The sequence below is a fragment of the Stegostoma tigrinum genome, chromosome 8, assembly GCF_030684315.1.
Source record: "Stegostoma tigrinum isolate sSteTig4 chromosome 8, sSteTig4.hap1, whole genome shotgun sequence".
Classification (NCBI taxonomy): Eukaryota; Metazoa; Chordata; class Chondrichthyes; order Orectolobiformes; family Stegostomatidae; genus Stegostoma; species Stegostoma tigrinum.
This window is the reverse complement of record NC_081361.1, coordinates 103,695,040-103,721,584: the sequence shown is the minus strand read 5'-3', so window position 1 is coordinate 103,721,584 and position 26,545 is coordinate 103,695,040. Positions and strand designations below refer to the sequence as shown.

General features: G+C 46.3%; 1 protein-coding gene across 2 annotated transcripts in view; it reads left to right on the top strand.

The window, feature by feature from the left end:
• henmt1 (HEN methyltransferase 1) overlaps positions 1–23,878 on the top strand; it is a 110,317-nt gene extending 86,439 nt beyond the window's left edge. For both annotated transcript variants that reach the window (XM_048539357.1, XM_059648271.1), the window contains exons 6-7: positions 17,956–18,127; positions 23,315–23,878. In XM_048539357.1, coding sequence (XP_048395314.1) covers positions 17,956–18,127; positions 23,315–23,731 — 589 coding nt within the window. In that variant the 3' untranslated portion in view covers positions 23,732–23,878. The remainder of the gene's footprint in view (positions 1–17,955; positions 18,128–23,314) is intronic.
• Positions 23,879–26,545: the final 2,667 nt, after the last annotated feature.

Sequence of the window (26,545 nt, the reverse complement as noted above, 5' to 3'; positions counted from 1 at the left end):
AAGTGTGGAGCTGGATGCACACAGTGGGCCAAGCAGTATCTCAGGAGCACAAAAGCTGACGTTTCGGGCCTAGACCCTTCGAAACATCAGCTTTTTGTGTTCCTGAGATGCTGCTTGGCCTGCTGTGTTCATCTAGCTCCACATTTTGTTATCTTGGATTCTCCAGCATCTGCAGTTCCCATTATCTCTATTAAGAAATGACATTCACTACATAAATCCTTGCTGCCTATCACTAATAAACCCATTCATTTCCAAATCTGAATAAATCCTTTCTCTCAGTATCTTCTCCAACGGTTTCCCCACCACTGACATCAGGCTCACCAACCTGATATTACCTGGATTAGCTCCGTTTACCTCCTTAAATAAAGGAACAACATTGGCTGTGCTCCAGTCCTCCGGAATCTCACCTGAGGCCAAAGAGGATGCAAAGATATCTGTTAACGTCTCAGCTATTTCCTCCATGATTCCTGCAGTATCTGGGATAGATCCCATCTGATCATGGGGACTTGTGTACCTTAAATGTATTTCAACATACCCAACACTTCCTCCTTTATTATGTTGACCTGCACAAGAGGATTTTCACATCTTTCCCTAACCTTAACAACCTCGGGGTAAACCATTTAGAGCGGAGATGAGGAGACATTTCTTCACCCAAAGAGTGGTGAGACTGTGGAATTCATTGCCACGGGAAGTAGTTGGTGCCAGAACATTGAATGTATTCAAGAGGCAGCTAGATATAGCACTTGGGGTGAATGGGATCAAAGGTTATGGGGAGAAAGCAGGGTTAGCCTATTGAGTTGGGTGATCAGCCATGATTGTGAGGAATGGCAGAGTAGGCTCGAAGTGCCAAATGGCCTCCTCCTGCTTCTATCTTTGATGTTTCTGTGCCTCATGTCCCTCTATTTGGTTGATACCAATGGAAAGTACTCATGAAGAATCTCATTCTTTTTCTCTGGTTCCACGCGTCACCTCCTCCTTTAGCCTTGAGTGGGGTCTACTTTTTCCCTAACCACACTCTTGCTCCTAATATATGCATGAAATGCCTTGGGATTATCCTTAACTTTGGTGACCTAGGACATTTCATAGCTCCTTGTAGCCTCCTGACTCCCAGTTTGAACTCCTTCCTACTTTCTCTATATTCTTCAGGACTATAGAATTCTGTACTGTATGATATTATGATTCTATGACTCTTATCTTACTGGAATCTTTAGTTTCTGGGAAAGCCCCAGAGGTTTGGAAAACTGCCAATGTAACATCTTTATTTAGGAAACAGTACACATAACTATGGGCCAGTTGGCTGAACATCTGTTTTTGGGAAAATGTTAGAGTCCATAGAGCAAATAGCTGAAATACATAATATGTTAAATCAAAATCAGCATGGCTTCAGTAAATACAAGTCATGTCTGACAAATTCAAGCAGGTTGATAAAGGGAAAGCAGTGAATGCAGTATATTTAGATTTTCAGAAGACATTTTTAAAGACACTACTCATTAAGCTACTTGTTAAGATAAATTCCCATGGTGTTGAGGTAGTCTTTTTAGCATGTATAAATAATTAGTCAATTAATAAGGATAAGGAGGGGTGGGGAATCTTAAGGATACCAACCTATAACAAGTGATGTGCTGCAAGGATCAGTGCTGAGACCACAATTTTTACAGTATATATTGATTGGGTTAGGGTTGGGAAATTGGATGTACTGTAGCCAAGTTTGTCGATGACTGATAAATAGATGGGAAGTGGTGAGGATGACACAGTCTGCAGAGGGATATGAACAGGTGAAATGAATAGGCAAAGACTTGGCATGGGATATAATGTGGGAAAATGTGAAGTTATGCACTTTGACAGGACAAATGGAGGAGCTGAATATTACTGAAATTTACAGAAACTGCAGGAAGCTACAGAAGAGAGGAGTTTGGGAGTCCTTGTCCATGAATCACAAATAGCTAGCATCCAACTTCAGTGATTAATAGGAAAGATACATAGAATGCTGGATTTTATTTCAAAGGTAATGGAGGATAAAAGTCGTGAAGTTTTATTAAAGCACTAGTTCTACACACCTGGAATGTTGTGATTTGAGAGATTCTCCAGCATCTGCAGTTCCCATTAGCGCTCATGTTGTGATTCTTTTGTGTTTCTTTTCTGATGAAAGATATATTGGAATTAGAGGCATTCAAGGGAAGTTTCAATAACCTGATATGTAGAACGTAGAATATAGGACAGTACAGCACAGTACAGGCCCTTCAGCCCACAATGTTGTACTGACCTATTATCCTACTAAGGTCAATCTACCCTGCATACCCTACATTTCACTATCCTCCATGTGCCTATCCAAGAGTCGCTTAAAAATCTCTAAAGTGTCTGACTCCATGCTAGCAGCTCATAGCACATACACACACCACTCTCTGTGTGAAGAACCTACCTTTGATGTCTCCCTTATACCTCCCTCCAATCACCTTAAAATTATGCCCCCTCGTAATAGTAATTTCTGCCCTGGGGAAAAAGTCTCTGACTATCCACTCTACCTGTGTCTCTCATCATCTTGTACACCTCTATCAACCACACATCCTCCTTGGTTTCAATTTTAAAAAAACCCTAGCTTCCTCAACCTTTCCTCATAAGACCTGCCCTCCAGTCTAGGCAGCATCCTGGTAAATCTCCTGTGCCCCCTCTCTGAAGCTTCCACATCTTTCCTGTAATGAGCTGACCAAACTGAACACAATATTCCAAGTGTGGTCTAACCAGAGTTTTATAGAGCTGCAGCATAACCTCACGGCTCTAAAACTAAATCCCCTGCCAATGAAAGCCAACACGCTATAGCTTTCTTTACTACTTTATCAACTTGGTAGCAATTTCGAGGGATCGATACTCATGGACCCCATGATCCCTCTGTTTCTCCACATTGCTGAGAATCCTGCCATTAACCCCGTATTCTGCATTCAAATTCGACCTTCCAAAATGAATCACTTCACACTTTTCAGGTTTGAATTCTATCTGCCACTTCTTTGCCCAGCTCTACATCCTGTCAATGTCCCATTACAACCTACAACAGCCCTCCACGCTGCCCACAACTCCACAAATGTTTGTGTCATCAGCAAACTCACTAACTGACCCTTCCACTTCTTTGTTCAAGTGATTTATAAAGATCATACAGAGCAGAGATCCCAGAACAGATCCCTGCAGCACACCACTGGTCACTGAGCTCCAGGCTGAATACTTTCCATCTACTACCACCCTCTGTCTTCTATTGGACAGCCAGTTTTGTCCCCAGACAGCCAAATTTCTCTGAATCCCATGCCTTCTGACTTACTCAAAGAGAAACCGTAACCCTAACCCAAACCTATGTGGAAATTTATCGAATGCCTCACTAAAATCCATATATGCCACATCTGCTGCTCTACCTTCATTGATATGTTTTGTCGCATCCTCAAAGAATGCAATAAGACCTGTGAGGCATGACCTGCCCCCTACAAAGCCATGCTGACTATACATAATCAAACTGTGCTTTTCCAAATAGTCATAAATACTGTCCCTCAGAATTCTCTCCAATAACCTGCCCTCCTCAGAAGTGATAATAAAATGTGAGGCTGGATGAACACAGCAGGCCAAGCAGCATCTCAGGAGCACAAAAGCTGACGTTTCGGGCCTGGACCCTTCATCAGAGAGGGGGATGGGGGGAGGGAACTGGAATAAATAGGGAGAGAGGGGGAGGCGGACCGAAGATGGAGAGTAAAGAAGATAGGTGGAGAGGGTGTAGGTGGGGAGGTAGGGAGGGGATAGGTCAGTCCAGGGAAGACGGACAGGTCAAGGAGGTGGGATGAGGTTAGTAGGTAGCTGGGGGTGCGGCTTGGGGTGGGAGGAAGGGATGGGTGAGAGGAAGAACCGGTTAGGGAGGCAGAGACAGGTTGGACTGGTTTTGGGATGCAGTGGGTGGGGGGGAAGAGCTGGGCTGGTTGTGTGGTGCAGTGGGGGGAGGGGATGAACTGGGCTGGTTTAGGGATGCAGTGGGGGAAGGGGAGATTTTGAAACTGGTGAAGTCCACATTGATACCATATGGCTGCAGGGTTCCCAGGCGGAATATGAGTTGCTGTTCCTGCAACCTTCGGGTGGCATCATTGTGGCAGTGCAGGAGGCCCATGATGGACATGTCATCAAGAGAATGGGAGGGGGAGTGGAAATGGTTTGCGACTGGGAGGTGCAGTTGTTTGTTGCGAACTGAGCGGAGGTGTTCTGCAAAGCGGTGGTCCCCAAGCCTCCGCTTGGTTTCCCCAATGTAGAGAAAGCCGCACCGGGTACAGTGGATGCAGTATATCACACTGGCAGATGTGCAGGTGAACCTCTGCTTAATGTGGAATGTCATCTTGGGGCCTGGGATGGGGGTGAGGGAGGAGGTGTGGGGACAAGTGTCGCAAACCATTTCCACTCCCCCTCCCATTCTCTTGATGACATGTCCATCATGGGCCTCCTGCACTGCCACAATGATGCCACCCGAAGGTTGCAGGAACAGCAACTCATATTCCGCCTGGGAACCCTGCAGCCATATGGTATCAATGTGGACTTCACCAGTTTCAAAATCTCCCCTTCCCCCACTGCATCCCTAAACCAGCCCAGTTCATCCCCTCCCCCCACTGCACCACACAACCAGCCCAGCTCTTCCCCCCCACCCACTGCATCCCAAAACCAGTCCAACCTGTCTCTGCCTCCCTAACCGGTTCTTCCTCTCACCCATCCCTTCCTCCCACCCCAAGCCGCACCCCCAGCTACCTACTAACCTCATCCCACCTCCTTGACCTGTCCGTCTTCCCTGGACTGACCTATCCCCTCCCTACCTCCCCACCTACACCCTCTCCACCTATCTTCTTTACTCTCCATCTTCGGTCCGCCTCCCCCTCTCTCCCTATTTATTCCAGTTCCCTCCCCCCATCCCCCTCTCTGATGAAGGGTCCAGGCCCGAAACGTCAGCTTTTGTGCTCCTGAGATGCTGCTTGGCCTGCTGTGTTCATCCAGCCTCACATTTTATTATCTTGGAATCTCCAGCATCTGCAGTTCCCATTATCTCCTCAGAAGTGAGACTGACTGGTCTGTAATTTCCAGGATTATCCTTATTCCCTTTGTTGAACAAGGGAATGAGATTTTCCACCCTCCAATCATCTGGTACAATTCCAATGGACAGTGAGGACGCAAAGATCATCGCCAAAGGGGCAGAAATCTCTTCCCTTACTTCCCATAGCAACCTTGGGTGTATCCCGTCTGGCCCAGGGGACAGCAAAGTATTAATTAAGGACCTCCCTTACCTCCTCTGACTTCACACACAAGCTCTCTCCACTATCCCTGATTGGCTGTACCCTCAATCTGGCCATCCTCTTGTTCCTTGCATAAGTATAGAACACCTTGGGGTTTTCCTTCATCCTACCCACCAAGGTTTTCTCATAACCCCTTCTAGCTCTCTTAAATCCATTCTTCAGTTCCTTCCTGGCTACCTTATAGACCTCGAGAGCCCTGTCTGATTCTTGCTTCCTCAACGTTAAGTAAGCTTCCTTCTTCCTCTTGAGTAGGTGTTCCACATGTCTTGTCATCCAAGGTTCCTTCACGTTACCATGTCGTTCCTTGCCTCAGCGGGACAAGCCTATCCAGTACTTGTAGCAAGTGCTCCCTAAACAACTTCCACATTTCTGTTGTGCATTTTCCTGAGAATTTCTGATCCTAATTTATGCTCCACAGTTCTTGCCTGGAGCATTGCAATTCCCCCTCCCCCAAATAAATACTTCCCCAAACCGTCTGCTCCTATCCCTCTCCATGACTATAACAAAGGTCAGGGAGTTGTGATCACTGGTCATTGAAATGCTGTCCCACTGAGAGATCTGACACCTGACCTGTAATGTAGAGAGACAGCCTGATGAGAAGAGGTTGAGTCAGTTAAGCTTGTATTTATTAGATTTCAGAAGAATGAGGGACAACTTTGTTGAACTATGGAGTCAGTTTGGGTTGAGGTCAGGAACAAGAAAGGAGCAGTCACTTTGTTGGAGTTTGTTTGAACAGACCCCCTTATAGTTGCAGAGAAGTGGAGGAGTAGATTGGGAGGCAGATACTGGAAAGGTGCAGAAGTCACAGGATTGTAATCATGGGGAACTTCAACTTTCCAAACATGGATTAGAAACATTTTAGTTGTAATAGATTAGGTGGAGCAAACTTTGTCCAGTGCGTTCAGGAAGGATTCCTGACACAGTATGTAGATAGACCAACACGAGGAGAGACCACTTTGGATTTGGTGCTTGGCAACGAACAGGGCCAAGTGTTAGACGTGTTGGTAGGGAGGATTTTGGCAGTAGCGATCATAACTCTGTTACTTTTACAGTAGTCATGGATAAGGATAGGTACATACGGCAGGGTAAGGTTCACAACTGGGGGAAGGGTAATTACAATTCTGTTAGGTAAGAACTGGGGAATATAAATTGGGAACAGATGCTGTCAGGGAAGAGCACCACAGAAATGTAGAGATTGTTTAAGGAATGCCTACTGCATGTGCTCGATATGTTTGTCCCTATCAAGCAGAGAAGATGCAGTCGAGGGAGAGAGGCTTGGTTCTCGAGAGAGGTTGAACGTCTGGTTAAGAGGAAGAAGGATGCTTATGTAATGTTTAGGAAAGGATGAATGGAAAAGGCCCTGGAGGGAAACAGGTTACCTGGGAAGGAGCCGAAGAATGGCCTTCGGACAGCTACAAGGGGGTATGAGAAAACCTTGGCAGATAGGATCAAGGAAGACTCCCAGGCTTTTTACACGCATGTACAGAACAAGAGAATGGCCAGAGAAAGGGTAGGGCCGATCAAGGATTGTGAAGGGAATTTGTGCATGGAGCCTAAAGAGATAGGAGAGGTCCTTAATGAGTACTTTTCTTCAGCATTCAAAACTGAGGGGAACCTAATTGTAGAGGAGGACAGTGTGAAACAGGCAGGTAGACTAGAGGAGGTTGAATTCTGAGGAAGTTGAAGATAGATAAGTCCCCCAGGCCTGATGGGATTTAGAACATAGAAAAGTACAGCACAGTACAGGCCCTTCGGCCCACAGTGTTGTGCTGTGGAATAATCCTAATCCAAAAATAAAATAACCTAACCTACATTCCCCTCAATTCACTGCTGTCCATGTGCATGTCCAGCAGTCGCTTAAATGTCACTAATGACTCCGCTTCCACGACTACCACTGGTAAAGCATTCCATGCGCTCACAACTCTGAGTGAAGAACCTTCCTCTGACATCTCCTCTATACCTTCCTCCTAACACCTTAAGACTATGACCCCTCATGGCAATCAATCCTGCCCTGGGGAAAAGTCTCTGGCTATCACCTCTATCCATGCCTCTCATTACCTTGTACACCTCATCAGGTCACCTCTCTTCCTCCTTCTCTCCAGAGAGAAAAGTCCTAGCTCAGTCAACCTCTCCTCATAAGACAAGCCCTCCAGTCCAGGCAGCATCCTGGCAAACCTCCTTTGCACCGTCTCCAAAGCCTCCACATCTTTCCTATAATAGGGCGACCAGAAGCTGGACACAATATTCTAAATGTGGTCTCACCAGGGTTTTGTAGAGCTGTAGCAAAACCTCGCGGCTCTTAAACTCGATCCCCCTGTTAATGAAAGCCAAAACACCATATGCTTTCTTAACAACCTTCTCCACTTAGGTGGTAACTTTGAGGGAGCTATGCACTTGAACACCAAGATCGGACACAAAGGTCGGAGGTGTCGTTGACAGTGTAGAGGGCTGTTGTAGGCTGCAGCAGGACATTGACAGGATGCAGAGATGGGCTGAGAGGTGGCAGATGGAGTTCAACCTGGATAAATGCGAGGTGATGCATTTTGGAAGGTCGAATTTGAAAGCTGAGTACAGGATTAAGGATAGGATTCTTGGCAGCGTGGAGGAACAGAGGGATCTTGGTGTGCAGATACATAGATCCCTTAAAATGGCCACCCAAGTGGACAGGGTTGTTAAGAAAGCATATGGTGTTTTGGCTTTCATTAACAGGGGGATTGAGTTTAAGAGTCGTGAGATCTTGTTGCAGCTCTATAAAACTTTGGTTAGACCGCACTTGGAATACTGCGTCCAGTTCTGGTCGCCCTATTATAGGAAAGATGTGGATGCTTTGGAGAGGGTTCAGAGGAGGCTTACCAGGATGCTGCCTGGACTGGAGGGCTTATCTTATGAAGAGAGGTTGACTGAGCTCGGTCTCTTTTCATTGGAGAAAAGGAGGAGGAGAGGGGACCTAATTGAGGTATACAAGATAATGAGAGGCATAGATAGAGTTGATAGCCAGAGACTATTTCCCAGGGCAGAAATGGCTAGCACGAGGGGTCATAGTTTTAAGCTGGTTGGTGGAAAGTATAGAGGGGATGTCAGAGGCAGGTTCTTTACGCAGAGAGTTGTGAGAGCATGGAATGCGTTGCCAGCAGCAGTTGTGGAAGCAAGGTCATTGGGGTCATTTAAGAGACTGCTGGACATGTATATGGTCACAGAAATTTGAGGGTGCATACATGAGGATCAATGGTCGGCACAACATTGTGGGCTGAAGGGCCTGTTCTGTGCTGTACTGTTCTATGTTCTATGTTCTAAGATCCCGCTGTTCCTCCACACTGCCGAGAGTCCTGCCTTTAATCTTATATTCAGCACGTAAGTTCGACCTTCCAAAATGCATCACTTTGCATTTATCCAGGTTGAACTCCATCTGTCATTTCTCAGCCCAGCTTTGCATTCTGTCAATGTCTCACTGAAGCCTGCACTAGCCCTCGATACTATCAATGGCATCATCAGCAAACATACCAAACCACCCCTCAACCTCCTCATCCAAGTCATTTATAAAAACTACAAAGAGCAGAGGCCCGAGAACAGACCTCTGCTGGACACCACTCAGCAGTGACCTCCAGGCAGAATACTTACCATCTACAACCACTCTCTGCCTCCTGTCAGCCAACCAATTCTGAATCCAGACAGCCAAATCACCCTGTATCCCATACCTCCTGACTTTATGAATGAGCCTGCCGTGGGGAACCTTGTCAAATGCCTTGCTGAAGTCCACGTACATCACATCCACTGCTCGACCCTCGTCAACCTGTCTCGTGACTTCCTCAAAGAACTCAATAAGATTTGTAAGGCATGACCTGCCCCTCACAAAGCCATGCTGACTCCCTTTAATCATGCTATGCTTTTCCAAATAGTCATAAATCCTATCCCTCAGAATTCTTTCCAAAACCTTGCTGACCACCAGACGTAAGAATGACTGACTGGTCTTTAATTTCCAGGGATTTCCCTATTCCCTTTCTTTAAAAGAGGAACAACACTTGCCTCCCTCCAATCTTCTGGTACGACTCCCGTGGAGAGTGAGGAAGCAAAGATCTTAGCTAGCGTCTCAGCAGCCTCCTTTCTCGCTTCCCGGAGCAACCTAGGATAAATTAATTTATCCAAGGATTCTGTGGAAACAAGGGATGAGATCGCAGGGCCCTTGGTGATGATCTTTTCATCCTTACTGTCCACAGGTATAGTGCCGGAAGATTGGAGAAAGGCAAAAATCATTCCCTCGTTCAAAAAAGAGAACAGAGATGACCCCAGAAATTACAGACCAGTTAGCCTTACATTAGTGGTGGGCAAATTATTGGAAAGGGCTCTGAGAGTCAGGATTTATGATCACTTGGAAAGGATTTATGATAGCATAGATTTGTGAGGGGTAGATCATGCTTCACAAACCTTATTGAATTCTTTGAAGAGGTGACCAAACACGAGGAGGAAGGTAGAGCAGTGGATGTGGTATACGTGGATTTAAGTAAGGCATTTGATAAGGTTCCCCAATGTTGGTTCATGCAGAAAGTAAGGAGGCTTGGGATAGGGGGAAATGTGGCAGATTGGATTCAGAATCGGCTGACCCTTGGAACGCAAAAGGTGATAGTGGATGGAAAATATTCAACATGGTGCTCAGTTACAAGTGGTGTACCACAAGGATCTGTCCTGGGTCCTCTTCTATTTGTGATTTTTGTAAATGATTTGGATGAAGGAGTGGAAGGGTGGATTAGCAAGTTCGCAAATGATACAAAGGTGGGTCACGTTGTGGACAGTGCGGAGGGCTGTTTTAGGTTACAAAGGGACATTGATAGGATGCAGAGATGGGCGGAGAAGTGGCAGATGGAGTTTAACCTGAAAAGTATGAGGTGATTCATTTTGGAAGGTCAAACCTGAAAGCAGAATACAGGGTTAACGGAAAGATTCTTGGCAGTGTAGAGGAGCGTAGGGATCTTGGGGTTCATGTCCCTAGTTCCCTGAAAGCTGCCACCCACGTGGATAGAGTTGTTAAGAAGGTGTATGGTGTGTTAGTTTTCATTAATAGAGGAATTGAGTTCAAGAGCCGTGAAGTTATGCTCCAACTATATCAAAGCCTGGTTCGGCCACACCTGGAGCATTGTGTCCAGTTCTGGTCACCTCGTTAGAGGAAAGATGTGGAAGCGTTAGAAAGGTGTAAAGGACTTTTACCAGGATGTTGCCTGGAATGGAGGGAAGGTCTTACAAGGATCGGTTGAGCGAACTGGGGCTTTTCTCTTTAGAATGATGAAGGATGAGAGGTGACTTGATAGAGGAGAATAAAATGATCAGACGTATAGATAGAGGGACAGCCAGAGACTTGTTCCTGGGATGGGGGTAGCTATTACAAGGGGGCATAGTTTTACAGTGAGTGGAGGTAGATATTGGGGAGACGTCAGAAGTAGGTTCATTACTCAGAGAATGGTCGGGGTGTGGAATGCATTGCTGGAGAGGGTAGTGGAGTCGGCCTCATTAGGGGCATTTAAGTGGGTATTAGATAGGCAAATGGATGATAGTATAAAGTAGGGGTGGAGGTTAGATAGACCTTAGGTTTAGGGTAAAGGTTTGGCACAACATCTTGGGCCAAAGAGCCTGTACTGTGCTGTACTTTTCTATGTTCTAACTAAATGTTTCTTAAGGGAATTTGCTGGTGTTAATGCGAGCAGGTTTTTTCTCCTTGTGGAAGAGACTAGGAATAGAGGGCACAATCTCAGAATATGCAGTTGTTCTTTCCAGACAGATGAAGAAGTAGTTCTTCACTCAGAAGGCATTAAAACTCTTGGGGTGTTTACCGCAGAGGGCTGTCTATGCTGGGTCATTAAGTGTATTGTATGTTGAATGCTGAGACAGACAGATTTTTAATCATGAAGGAGAATCAAGGGTTGTGGCAAAATGATAGTAAAGTGGAATTGAGGATTATCAAATCAGCCATGGTCTTATTAAATGGCAGTATAGGCTCACTAAGCTACTTCTGAAGGAATTCTCTACATCTCCTGTGTGTTGTTATCTTCATTTCATTTTTTAAATAAACTTCTGTTTTATTGTTAAAGCCAAATCTGTAGCATTGTACACATATGGTTAAGCAAGAGACGAGTATGTTAAAACCAAAGCAGAGCAAAATATGATCCATCAAGCCAGGTTTCTCCCAGAGATCTGATTTGTCCAGTAATGAAATCAGCTGGGATCATTACAGAGTGATGATGAACAGGGCAGTAGAGGACAGGACCAGTTGCAGCGAGTGATCTTAATTTTAGTTCTTGCACATTACAAAACTTAAGTTGAAGACAGTCTTCTGTCTGAACTGGGAACATTTATTATTATGGGCTGAGGTTAGAAACAGGAAAGGAGACGTCACCCTGTTGGGAGTTTTCTATAGGCTTCCGAATAGTTCCAGAGATGTACAGGAAGGGATAGCAAAGATGATTCTCGATAGGAGTGAGAGAGACAGGGTAGTTGTCATGGGGGACTTCAACTTTCCAAATATTGACTGGGAACACTATAGTTGGGTCAGTTTTTGTCCAGTGTGTGCAGGAGGGCTTCCTGACACAGTATGTAGATAGGCCAACAAGGGGCGAAGCCACATTAGATTTGGTACTGGGTAATGAGCCCGGCCAGGTGTTAGATATGGAAGTAGGTGAGCACTTTGGTGACAGTGATCACAATTCTGTTATGTTTACTTTAGTGATGGAAAGGGATATGTGTATACCACTGGGCAAGAGTTATAGCTGGGGGAAAGGTAATTACGATGAGATTAGGCAAGATTTAGGGAGCATAGGATGGGGAAGGAAACTGCAGTGGGTGGGCACATTAGAAATGTGGAGCTTATTCAAGGAAAAGCTCCTCTGTGTCCTAGATAAGTATGTACCTGTCAGGCAGAGAGGAAGCTGTAGAGCGCGGGACCCGTGGTTTACGAAGGAAGTGGAATCTCTGGTCAAGAGGAAGAAGAAGGCTTATGTTCGGATGAGATGTGAAGGCTCAGTTAGGGCACTTGAGGGCTACGAGGTAGCCAGGAAAGACCTAAAGAGAGAGCTCAGAAGAGCCAGGAGGAGACATGAGAAGTTGTTGGCAGGTGGGATCAGTGTAAACCCTAAGGCCTGCTATAGGTATTTAAGGAATAAAAGAATGACGAAAGTAAGATTAGGCTCAATCAAGGATAGTAGTGGTAAGTTGTGTGTGGAATCAGATGAGATAGGGGAAGCGCTAAATGAATATTTTTCAACAGTATTCACTCTAGAAAATGACAATGTTGTCGAGGAGAATACTGAGATACAGACTACTAGACTAGGTGGGATTGAGGTTCACAAGGAAGAGGTATTAGAAATCCTACAGAGTGTGAAAATGGATAAGTCCCCTGGGCCGGAAGGGATTTATCCTCGGATCCTCTGGGAAGCCAGGGAGGAGATTGCCAAGCCTTTGGCATTGATCTTTAGACATAGAACATAGAACATAGAACAGTACAGCACAGAACAGGCCCTTCAGCCCACAATGTTGTGCCGACCATTGATCCTCATGTATGCACCCTCAAATTTCTGTGACCATATGCATGTCCAGCAGTCTCTTAAATGACCCCAATGACCTTGCTTCCACAACTGCTGCTGGCAACGCATTCCATGCTCTCACAACTCTCTGCGTAAAGAACCTGCCTCTGACATCCCCTCTATACTTTCCACCAACCAGCTTAAAACTATGACCCCTCGTGCTAGCCATTTCTGCCCTGGGAAATAGTCTCTGGCTATCAACTCTATCTATGCCTCTCATTATCTTGTATACCTCAATTAGGTCCCCTCTCCTCCTCCTTTTCTCCAATGAAAAGAGACCGAGCTCAGTCAACCTCTCTTCATAAGATAAGCCCTCCAGTCCAGGCAGCATCCTGGTAAACCTCCTCTGAACCCTCTCCAAAGCATCCACATCTTTCCTATAATAGGGCGCCCAGAACTGGACGCAGTATTCCAAGTGCGGTCTAACCAAAGTTTTATAGAGCTGCAACAAGATCTCACGACTCTTAAACTCAATCCCCCTGTTAATGAAAGCCAAAACACCATATGCTTTCTTAACAACCCTGTCCACTTGGGTGGCCATTTTAAGGGATCTATGTATCTGCACACCAAGATCCCTCTGTTCCTCCACGCTGCCAAGAATCCTATCCTTAATCCTGTACTCAGCTTTCAAATTCGACCTTCCAAAATGCATCACCTCGCATTTATCCAGGTTGAACTCCATCTGCCACCTCTCAGCCCATCTCTGCATCCTGTCAATGTCCCGCTGCAGCCTACAACAGCCCTCTACACTGTCAACGACACCTCCGACCTTTGTGTCGTCTGCAAACTTGCTGACCCATCCTTCAATTCCCTCGTCCAAGTCATTAATAAAAATTACAAACAGTAGAGGCCCAAGGACAGAGCCCTGTGGAACCCCACTCACCACTGACTTCCAGGCAGAATATTTTCCTTCTACTACCACTCGCTGTCTTCTGTTGGCCAGCCAATTCTGTATCCAAGCAGCTAAGTTCCCCTGTATCCCATTCCTCCTGACCTTCTGAATGAGCCTTCCATGGGGAACCTTATCAAATGCCTTACTGAAGTCCATATACACCACATCCACAGCTCGACCCTCATCAACCTTTCTAGTCACATCCTCAAAAAACTCGATAAGGTTAGTAAGGCATGACCTACCCCTCACAAAGCCGTGTTGACTGTATTTGATCAAGCCATGCTCTTCCAGATGGTCAGAAATCTTATCCCTCAGAATCCTTTCTAACACCTTGCAGACGACAGACGTGAGACTTACCGGTCTATAATTGCCGGGGATTTCCCTATTTCCTTTCTTGAAGAGAGGAATTACATTTGCCTCTCTCCAGTCCTCAGGTACGACTCCAGTGGAGAGCGAGGATGCAAAGATCTTCGCAAGTGGCGAAGCAATTGCATTTCTCGCTTCCCAAAGCAGCCGAGGACAAATCTGATCCGGGCCTGGCGACGTGTCAATCTTAATGTTTGACAAAATTTTCAGCACATCAGCTTCCTCTATCTCTATCCATTCCAGCATGCACACCTGCTCTTCAAAGGTTTCATTCACTACAAAGTTCGTTTCTTTCGTAAAGACAGAAGCATAAAACTCATTTAGGGCTTCCCCTACCTCCTCAGGCTCCACACACAAGTTCCCTATGCTATCCCTGATCGGCCCTACTCTTTCTTTGACCATTCTCTTATTCCTCACGTAAGTGTAAAATGCCTTTGTGTTTTCCCGGATTCCTTCTGCCAAGCCTTTCTCGTGCCCCCTCCTGGCTCTCCTCAGACCATTTTTGAGCTCCTTCCTTGCCTGCATGTAATCCTCTCTAGCTGAACTTGACCCTAGCTTCCTCCACCTTATGTAAGCTACCTTCTTCCTTTTCACTAGAAGCTCCACCGCTCTCGTCATCCAAGGTTCCTTAATCTTACCCCTTCTTGCCTGTCTCAGAGGGACATATTTACTCATCACTCCCAACAACTGTTCCTTAAACCATCTCCACATGTCTATAGTTCCCTTACCATGGAACAACTGCTCCCAGTCCATGCTTCCTAACTCATGTCTAATCGCATCATAGTTTCCTCTTCCCCAATTAAATATCCTCCCATTCTGTCTAATCCTCTCCTTCTCCATAGCTATGTAGAATGTGAGGCAGTTATGGTCACTATCACCAAAATGCTCTCCCACCACAAGATCTGATACCTGCCCCGGCTCGTTTCCGAGCACCAAGTCTAGAATGGCCTCTCCCCTCGTCGGCCTGTCAACGTACTGCGTTAGGAAACCCTCCTGAACACACCTTACAAAAACAGCTCCATTCAAATCTTCTGCTCGAAGGAGGTTCCAATCAATATTAGGAAAGTTAAAGTCACCCATTACAACAACCCTACTGCGTCCACACTTTTCCAAAATCTGTCGACCTATGCTTTCTTCAATCTCCCTGCTGCTATTGGGGGGCCTGTAGTAAACCCCTAACGAGGTGACTACTCCCTTGCTGTTCCTAATTTCCACCCATACTGACTCAGTAGGCAGATCTTCCTCGACAAAGGAAGCTTCTGTAGCTGTGATACCCTCTCTGATTAGTAGTGCTACACCCCCTCCTCTTTTTCCCCCCTCCCTATTCTTTTTAAAAGTTCTAAACCCTGGAACATCCAGCAACCATTCCTGCCCATGAGAAACCCATGTCTCTGTTATGGCCACAACATCATAGCACCAGGTACTGATCCATGCTCTAAGTTCATCACTTTTATTCCTGATACTCCTTGCATTAAAGCAAACACACTTTAACCGATCCCTTGGTTCCTTCCCAGGAAAATCCTTCCCACTAGCTGGTCTACCTCTTGCTACTGCCTCACCTGCATCAACGCTCACCTCTGGTATACAGCTCAGGTTCCCACCCCCCTGCCATACTAGTTTAAACCCTCTCGAACTACTCGAGCAAACCTTCCACCCAGGACATTGGTCCCCTTCCAGTTCAGATGCAACCCGTCCTTCTTGTACAGGTCCCACCTTCCCCAGAAGGCATCCCAATTATCAACATATCTGAAGCCCTCCCTCCTACACCAGCTGCGTAGCCACGTGTTCAGCTGCGCCCGCTCCCTGTTCCTCACCTCGCTATCTCGTGGCACCGGTAGTAAACCAGAGAACACTACTCTGTTCGTCCTGCTCTGCAGCTTCCATCCTAACTCCCTGAAATCACTTTTTATATCCTCAAACCTATTTCTGGCTATATCATTTGTGCCAATATGTAACACGATTTCTGGCTGTTCGCCCTCCCCTTTCAGAACTTTATACACCCGATCGGAGACGTCCCGGACCCTGGCACCAGGGAGGCAACATACCTTCCGGGAATCCCGATCTTGCCCACAAAATCTCCTGTCGATTCCCCTAACTATCGAGTCCCCTACCACGAGTACTTTTCTATTCTGCCCCCTTCCCTTCTTTGCCTCAGTGTCAGGCTCAGTGCCAGAGAACTGACTACTATGGCTTTCCTCTGGTAGGTCATCCCCCCCAGCAGTATCCAAAACGATATACTTATTGCTGAGGGGAATGCCCACAGGGGATCTCTGCACTGTCTGTCTGTCCCCTTTCCTCCCCCTAACTGTAACCCATCTATCCATCTTTAACTCGTCATTGTCTACAGGAATAGTGCCAGATGACTGGAGGATGGCAAATGTGGTTCCCCTGTTCAAGAAGGGGAGTAGAGACAACCCTGGTAATTGTAGACCAGTGAGCCTTACCTCAGTTGTTGGTAAAGTGTTGAAAAAGGTTATAAGGGATAGGATTTATAATCATCTAGAAGAGAATAAATTGATTAGGGATAGTCAGCACGTTTTTGTGAAGGGAAGGTCGTGCCTCACAAACCTTATTGAGTTCTTTGAGAACGTGACCAAACAGGTAGATGAGAGTAAACCGGTTGATGTGGTGTATATGGATTTCAGCAAGGCGTTCGATAAGGTCCCCCACAGTAGGCTATTGTACAAAATGCGGAGCCGTGGGAGATATAGCAGTTTGGATCGGAAATTGGCTTGTTGAAAGAAGACAGAGGGTGGTGGTTGATGGGAAATGTTCATCCTGGAGACCAGTTACTAGTGGTGTACCACAAGGGTCGGTGTTGGGTCCACTGCTGTTTGTCATTTTTATAAATGACCTGGATGAGGGCGTAGAAGGATGGGTTAGTAAATTTGCAGACGACACTCAGGTCGGTGGAGTTGTGGATAGTGACGAAGGATGCTGTAGGTTGCAGAGAGACATAGATGAGCTGCAGAGCTGGGCTGAGAGGTGACAAATGGAGTTTAATGCAGACAAGTGTGAGGTGATGCACTTTGGTAGGAGTAACCGGAATGCAAAGTACAGGGCTAATGGTAAGATTCTTAGCAGTGTAGATGAGCAGAGAGATCTCGGTGTCCATGTACACAGATCCTTGAAAGTTGCCACCCAGTTTGACAGGGTTGTTAAGAAGGCATACAGTGTTTTAGCTTTTATTCATAGAGGGATCGAGTTCCGGAACCAAGAGGTTATGCTGCAGCTGTACAAAACTCTGGTGCGGCCGCACTTGGAGTATTGTGTACAGTTCTGGTCACCGCATTATAAGAAGGATGTGGAAGCTTTGGAAAGGTTGCAGAGGAGATTTACTAGGATGTTGCCTGGTATGGAGGGAAGGTCTTACCAGGAAAGGCTGAGGGACTTGAGGCTGTTTTCGTTAGAGAGAAGAAGGTTGAGAGGTGACTTAATTAAACATATAAAATAATCAGAGGGTTAGATAGGGTGGATTGGGAGAGCCTTTTTCCTAGGATGGTGATGGCGAGCACGAGGGGGCATAGCTTTAAATTGAGGGGTGAAAGATATAGGACAGATGTCAGAGGTAGTTTCTTTACTCAGAGAGTAGTAAGGGAATGGAACGCTTTGCCTGCAACGGTAGTAGATTCGCCAACTTTAGGTACATTTAAGTCGTCATTGGACAAGCGTATGGACGTACATGGAATAGTGTAGGTTAGATGGGCTTCAGATCGGTATGACAGGTCGGCACAACATCGAGGGCCGAAGGGCCTGTACTGTGCTGTAATGTTCTATGTTCTATATGTTGTATTACATTCTGTGTAATTTAAATATTCTGTTTCACATTCAGGTCTTTGAACATTGGAAATAAATTTGGCTATAAAGTGGAATTTACTGGTGTAGGAAAAGGACCTGTCGGGACAGAACATTTGGGATTCTGCACACAAGTATCTATATTTCTGAGGCAGCTATCAAAAGCACCTCAAACTGAGGCTAAAAATTCCAAAATGCTATATAAACTGGTGAGTGATGAGAAATCAGTGTTAAATTTTGTATTTAATGTGAAGTGGCAGTCACCCAGATGTATAAATCACTTTGTTCGATAGGATTTTTCTTTAAATCTCTTGCTGTTTCATCGCCCTGTTTATCAATTTTGTGTTTGTCAATTCTGCAGTAGTCTACCTATTGATTGGAAAAGTAAGATAAGTAAAGGTAGCCCAGATAAAGGGTTCAAAGAATGCTTTCTTCGAACAACATGTTCTGATGCTTTCCAGACAAGCTACACTGTTAGAGATATATGAGATTGAGGGCTATGGACAGGTAAATTGAAAGCAACTTTACCTTTAGTCACAAGGTCAATAGCAAATTGGCATAGTTTTAAAGTGAAAAGCAAGAGGTTGAGAGGGGTTTTGAGGAAAAGCGTTTTCACCCAGTTGGTAATGGAGGTCTGGAAGGCACTGCCTGGGAGAGTAGATAAGGTGGGAAACCTTTACACTTTTAAAAAGACTTGGATGCCTACTTGAAATGCCATAACTTTCAGGATACAGGCCTAGTGTGGGAAAGTGAGACTTGTGTAGGTATAAGTCTTTTCTTCTGTGGTACAGACTCAATAGGCCAAAGGACTTTTTCTGTACTGTATGATTCTATGATACTAAACCCGGTTTAAACATGGAAGTTGCTGGAGAAACTGAGCAGGTTTGGCATCATTTGTGGAGAGAAAGCAAAGTTAATATTTCATGCAGTGACACTGTTCAGAATTGATTATGGAAAGGCAAAGATCAGTATATATGCTGAAGATAGGGTGGGTCAGGGGGAGGAGTGAACAAAAGATGGAGATGGAGCTCAGAAAAAAGAATAAAACAGTTGGGAAGATAAAGGAACAGTTAAAGATCTGCTGGATAGAAGAATTCTCCTTTGGATTGGAAAATTGTATGTATCACGCTTTTTTTAAGAAGGGTGAACGAGAAAAGCCAGATGGTTATAGACCAGGATAATAAAATGTGAGGCTGGATGGACACAGCAGGCCAAGCAGCATCTCAGGAGCACAAAAGCTGACGTTTCGGGCCTAGACCCTTCATCAGAGAGGGGGATGGGGAGAGGGAATTGGAATAAATAGGGAGAGAGGGGGAGGCGGACCGAAGATGGAGAGTAAAGAAGATAGGTGGAGAGAGTATAGGTGGGGAGATAGGGAGGGGATAGGTCAGTCCAGGGAAGACGGACAGGTCAAGGAGGTGGGATGAGGTTAGTAGGTAGGAGATGGAGGTGCGGCTTGGGGTGGGAGGAAGGGATGGGTGAGAGGAAGAACAGGTTAGGGAGGCAGAGACAGGTTGGACTGGTTTTGGGATGCAGTGGGTGGGGGGGAAGAGCTGGGCTGGTTGTGTGCTGCAGTGGGGGGAGGGGACGAACAGGGCTGGTTTAGGGATGCGTTGGGGGAAGGGGAGATTTTGAAGCTCGAGAAGTCCACATTGATACCATTAGGCTGCAGAGTTCCCAAGCGGAATATGAGTTGCTGTTCCTGCAACCTTCGGGTGGCATAATTGTGGCACTGCAGGAGGCCCATGATGGACATGTCATGTAAAGAATGGGAGGGGGAGTGGAAATGGTTTGCGACTGGGAGGTGCAGTTGTTTGTTGCGAACCGAGCGGAGGTGTTCTGCAAAGCGGTCCCCAAGCCTCCGCTTGGTTTCCCCAATGTAGAGGAAGCCACACCGGGTACAGTGGATGCAATATATCACATTGGCAGATGTGCAGGTGAACCTCTGCTTAATGTGGAATGTCATCTTGGGGCCTGGGATAGGGGTGAGGGAGGAGGTGTGGGGGCAAGTGTAGCATTTCCTGCGGTTGCAGGGGAAGGTGCCGGGTGTGGTGGGGTTGGAGGGCAGTGTGGAGCGAACAAGGGAGTCACGGAGAGAGTGGTCTCTCCGGAAAGCAGACAGGGGTGGGGATGGAAAAATGTCTTGGGTGGTGGGGTCGGATTGTAGATGGCGGAAGTGTCGGAGGATGATGCGTTGTATCTGGAAGTTGGTGGGGTGGTGTGTGAGAACAAGGGGGATCCTCTTTGGGCGGTTGTGGCGGGGGTGGGGTGTGAGGGATGTGTTGCGGGAAATGCGGGAGACGCGGTCAAGGGCGTTCTCGATCACTGTGGGGGGGAAAGTTGCAGTCCTTGAAGAACTTGGACATCTGGGATGTGCGGGAGTGGAATGCCTCATCGTGGGAGCAGATGCGGCGGAGGCAGAGGAATTGGGAATAGGGGATGGAATTTTTGCAGGAGGGTGGGTGGGAGGAGGTGTATTCTAGGTAGCTGTAGGAGTCGGTGGGCTTGAAATGGACATCAGTTACAAGCTGGTTGCCTGAGATGGAGACTGAGAGGTCCAGGAAGGTGAGGGATGTGCTGGAGATGGCCCAGGTGAACTGAAGGTTGGGGTGGAAGGTGTTGGTGAAGTGGATGAACTGTTCGAGCTCCTCTGGGGAGCAAGAGGCGGCGCCGATACAGTCATCAATGTAAAGGAGGAAGAGGTGGGGTTTGGGGCCTGTGTAGGTGCGGAAGAGGGACTGTTCCACGTAACCTACAAAGAGGCAGGCATACCTCACCCTCAACAACTTCTCTTTCGACTCCTCCCACTTCCTACAGAAACAAAAAAGCAAAAATTCCATCCCCTATTCCCAATTCCTCCGCCGCATCTGCTCCCACGATAAGACATTCCATCCACTCCCGCACATCCCAGATGTCCAAGTTCTTCAAGGACCGCAACTTTCCCCCCACAGTGATCGAGAACGCTCTTGATCGCGTTTCCCGCATTTCCCGCAACACATCCCTCACACCCCGCCCCCGCCACAACCGCCCAAAGAGGATCCCCCTCGGTCTCACACACCACCCCACCAACCTCCGGATACAACGCATCATCCTCCGACACTTCCGCCATCTACAATCCGACCACACCACCCAAGACATTTTTCCATCCCCACCCCTGTCTGCTTTCCGGAGAGACCACTCTCTCCGTGACTCCCTTGTTCGCTCCACACGGCCCTCCAACCCCACCACACCCGGCACCTTCCCCTGCAACCGCAGGAAATGCTACACTTGCCCCCACACCTCCTCCCTCACCCCTATCCCAGGCCCCAAGATGACATTCCACATTAAGCAGAGGTTCACCTGCACATCTGCCAATGTGATATACTGCATCCACTGTACCCGGTGTGGCTTCCTCTACATTGGGGAAACCAAGCGGAGGCTTGGGGACCACTTTGCAGGACACCTCCGCTCGGTTCGCAACAAACAACTGCACCTCCCAGTCGCAAACCATTTCCACTCCCCCTCCCATTCTTTAGATGGCATGCCCATCATGGGCCTCCTGCAGTGCCACAATGATGCCACCCGAAGGTTGCAGGAACAGCAACTCATATTCCGCTTGGGAACCCTGCAGCCTAATGGTATCAATGTGGACTTCTCGAGCTTCACAATCTCCCCTTCCCCCACCGCATCCCTAAACCAGCCCAGTTCGTCCCCTCCCCCCACTGCAGCACACAACCAGCCCAGCTCTTCCCCTCCACCCACTGCATCCCAAAACCAGTCCAACCTGTCTCTGCCTCCCTAACCTGTTCTTCCTCTCACCCATCCCTTCCTCCCACCCCAAGCCGCACCCCCATCTCCTACCTACGAACCTCATTCCACCTCCTTGACCTGTCCGTCTTCCCTGGACTGACCTATCCCCTCCCTACCTCCCCACCTGTACTCTCTCCACCTATCTTCTTTTCTCTCCATCTTCGGTCCGCCTCCCCCTCTCTCCCTATTTATTCCAGAACCCTCACCCCATCCCCCTCTCTGATGAAGGGTCTAGGCCCGAAATGTCAGCTTTTGTGCTCCTGAGATGCTGCTTGGCCTGCTGTGTCCATCCAGCCTCGCATTTTATTATCTTGGATTCTCCAGCATCTGTAGTTCCCATTATCTCTGGTTATAGACCAGTTAGTGTAACATCTGTGATGGGGAAATTGTTGGCGTCTGTAATCAAGATGGAATAACCGAACACCTTGAATTAAGGAGAACCAGCATGGATTCATGACAAATCTCATTGAATTTTTTTGAAGACGTGATTAAAGCAGTGGACAGGGGCATGTTATATGGAATTACAGAACACATTGCTGTATTGGGTGAAGAGAGCAGTGATCTCAGTCCACAGGATTGAAATGAACTTTTTGCTCACCAGGATTTTCTGTTCTTCAATCCCTCTTCTTTCATTTCTTTGCAGCATACATAGGCAATTAACTGCAAAGTTTCTGAGTTATTGATTAAAGGTCACAGCTTACAGCAAGTGGTGACGGAAAATAAACTAGCTTTCTTTGGAGTTCTGGTATTTTTGTGGGGAGAGAGAGAGACACACACACCATTTTTCTGTGCAGATGTTGGGAGACTTCTTCCTATATCATTCACACGCACAAGCTGTTCTGCTGCCCAGGAGCCAGTCAGATAAGACCATAAGACATAGGAGTTCTTGCCAGACTAGTGGCCTTTGGCAACAACAACTGGTCATGATTTCACAAACCAATCAGCAACCTGTTGCGAACCATATCTCACATCATACACATCTGCTGGTGCAGTCCTCTCTACAAATAGTTTCACCCACTGTTTGAGGAAAACTGCAGTGTAAACATGATTTATAATGTGTTTCAGTAACTTTTTTAAAATGCAGCAATTCCTTCCACGCCCTGGGTTTTCCCCACTCAGTTCACAGTCAAAAATAATGTAAAATGCAAATAAAAGTCTTTCCAATAGTCAGTCATGATTTATTCATTCCCATGTGAATCAGGCCTATATCAATCCATCCCAGGTTGATCTGTGATGATAGGAACTGCAAATGCTGGAGAATCCAAGATAACAAGGTGTAGAGCTGGAAGAACACAGCAGGCCGAGCAGGAAGGCTGACGTTTCCGAAGGGCCTAGACTGAAACGTCAGCCTTCCTGCTCCTAAGATGCTGCTTGGCCTGCTCTGTTCATCCACTCCTACACCTTGTTATCTCAGGTTGATCTGTCCCAGTTTCATGCCCCAAACAGATTGCCTAGATTTCAACAGCCTTTTCATGATCTCCTTCAGAAATCCTTAATTATCCCAATTATTCAGAAGGAATAATGTTTTCCTTTAGATTAATTCAACACTGTTGAATTCTGCTATAGATTTTGTACTGATTCACAAATTTCTCTCCTTTATTTCTAAGGTATATGAAGTTGTTTACCCAAGTCTGAAAGATAAGAAAATCCAGCAGGATATTGTCCTTAATGAAGTTATCTATGCAGCAGAATGCATGAGAAGGCAGATCGTTAACAGTCATTATGATGATGAGGGGCAAGGAGCTGAGAATTGGAACCAGAATGAAAGGGGATCTGAGCAAACTGAGGATGGTAAACTGGAAAAAATATTTAGGCCAAAAGATAGTAAGAGACTGAATGTGTGTAAGATTGATGGTAAGCTTCACATACCCTTGATTAATTTATTCTCCATGCCTAAAGTGCAACAGCTCAGCGGCTCCCTCCAGCGTCTGGAGGAGATCCTACAGGCAACTGATCGAGTAGTGCTGAGTGCATGTGGGACCTCTCTCCTGTATCCTGCTGATGATGACAGAAATGAGGACTAATTGATGGAGTCTTACAATCAGCTGATACTAGCCACTGACATAATGAAAAGAAATGATAAATATATTCAAATCAAAATACAGTGTGTGTGCAAGTACAGGAACATACTCGGCTACAGCTTCTGAATAAAGGAGCTGGGCAATCAATAAAAGCAGTGATGAGTTATAAATTTCTACAGAAACAGGTCTGATATAAAATCTGTCCATTAGTTTGCCTTAACTTAAGAAACTTGGACATAATGCATGAAAACAAAGAATGTTTCAAGTCCAATGTGACTTTTCTTCAGATTTGAAAGGGGCTGAAAAGTAATGATTTTAATATGCTGTTTACAGAGAGGAAAAATGAGAGTGGTAAAGATTATGAGGTCACCCAAAGCCATAGACAAAGATAGTGCTTTTGGTGGTAAAGGAGAGATAAAAGTGTGAAATGGTATGTTGCCTCTCTAGTGCTAGGGTCAAGGATGTCTCGGAGTAGGTATGGGACGTTCTGGAATAGGAGATTTAACAGCCAGTGGTCGTGGTACACATCAGTACAAATGACATATGTAACAAAAGGGATGAGATCCGAAAAGCAGAATACAGGGAGCTAGGAAGAAGGTTAAGAAATCAGATCTCAGAGGTTCATCTCAGGATTACTACCAATGCCATGTGCTAGTCAGAGTAGAAATGAGAGGATATATCAGATGAATACATGGCTGAAAAGATGGTGTTGGAGGAGGGTTTCAGACTCGTGGGACATTGGGACTCGTTCTGGGGGAGGTGGGACCTGTACAAATTGGATGGGTTACACCTCGGCAGGACGGGCACTGATGCCCTGGGGAGAGTATTTGCTAGAGCAGTTTGGGAGAGTTTAAACTAATGCTGGCGCCAAAAGAAAAGTTTGATTTTGCCTTAATGCATGGAGCATTTGCAATAAAGTGGATGAACTAATGGCACAGATAGATATGTGTAAGTACAATATAATTGGGATTACGGAGGCAGAGTTGCAGGATGATCAGGAATCGGAATTATATGTCCAATGTTATTCAGAATCTAGGAAGGACAGGTGAAAGGGAAAAGGTGGTGGAGTGGCATTGCTGGTTAAAAAGTAAATTAACATATTACTGAGAAAAGATATTAGCTCTGACAATGTGGAATCTGTGTGGATAGAGTTAAGAAATACCAGGGGCCAAAAAACATTAGTGGGAATCACTAGACCCCCAAACTGCAGTGGTAGTGTTGGGAGTGACACTAAACAGGAAATTAGCGAGGCATGTGATAAGGAAATATTGGTAATTGGATGATTGTAATCTGCAGATAGTTTGGGCAAATCAAATTAGCTACAATGCCAGAGAGGAGAAATCCCTGGAGTCCATACAGAATGGTTTTCTTGATTGGTAAGTGGAGGAACCAACTAGAGAGCAGGTGATCTTAGACTGGGGACTGTGTAATGAGAAGGGAATCATTGCCAATCTAGCTGTGTGAGACCCCTTGGGGAGGAGGAACCATAACAGGATGGAATTTTTTATCAAGGTGGAGAGTTGGGTCACTGATTTGAAGACTAGGGTGCTGAGCCTTAATAAGGGAAATTGTGAAGATATGAGATGTGAATTGGCCGTAATTGACTGGGGACAGTTAATGAAAAGAATGACAATGGATAGGAAATGGCAAAAATGCAAGGAACACGTGAAGAACTGCAATAACTGTTTATTCCTGTCTGTCACAAAAGCAAAATGGGTAAGAGGACTAATCCATGGCTTACAAAGGAAATTAGAGATTGTGTCCGATCCAAGGAAGAAGCATACAGGTAGACCAAGAAAAATAATCAATCTGAGGATTGGTAGCAGGATAGAGTTCATCAAAGAAGGACCAAGGGATTGATTGAGAAGGGGAATATGTAGTACGAAAGTAGAACACAGAACATAGAACATTACAGCGCAGTACAGTCCCTTCGGCTCTCGATGTTGCACCGACCTGTGAAACCAATCTACACCATTCCATTGTCATCCATATGTTTATCGAATGACAATTTAAACGCCCTTAAAGTTGGCGAGTCTCCTACTGTTGCAGGCAGGGCATTCCACGCCCTTACTGAATACAGAATCTACCTCTGACTTCTGTTCTATATCTATCCCCCTCAATTTAAAACTATGTCCCCTCGTGCTCGCCGTCACCATCCGAGGAAAAAGCCTCCTTTTACTTCTTAATCTTCTTCTCTCTAACACCAGGGGCAGGTGTAGCACTTGCTGCGGTTGCAGGGAAAAGTGCCGGGTGTGGTAGGGCTGGAGGGGAGTGTGGAGCGGACAAGGGAGTCTCGGAGAGAGTGGTCCCTCCGGAAAGCACATAAGGGTGGGGAGGGGAAAATGTGTTTGGTGGTGGGGTCAGATTGCAGATGGTGCAAGTGTCGGAGGATGATGCGTTGGATTTGGAGGTTGGTGGGGTGGTACGTGAGGATGAGGGGGATCCTCTTTTGGTGGTTATTGCGGATAGGGGGTGTGAGGGATGAGTTGTGGGAAATGCAGAAGACACGGTCGAGGGCATTTTTGACCACTGTGGAGGGGAAGTTGCGGTTTTTGAAAAAAGAGGACATTTGGGATGTTCGGGAGTGGAATGCCTCATCTCAGGAGCAGATGTGGCGGAGGCGGAGGAATTAGGAATAGGGGATGGCATTTTTACAGGAAGTTGAGTGAGAGGAGGAATATTCTAGGTAGTTGTGGGAGTCGGTGGGCTTAAAATTGATATCGGTTTCCAAGTGAATGCCAGCGATGGAGACAGAGAGGTCCAGGGAGGACAGACAGGTGTCAGAGGTGGTCCAGGTAAACTTAAGAATGAGGTGGA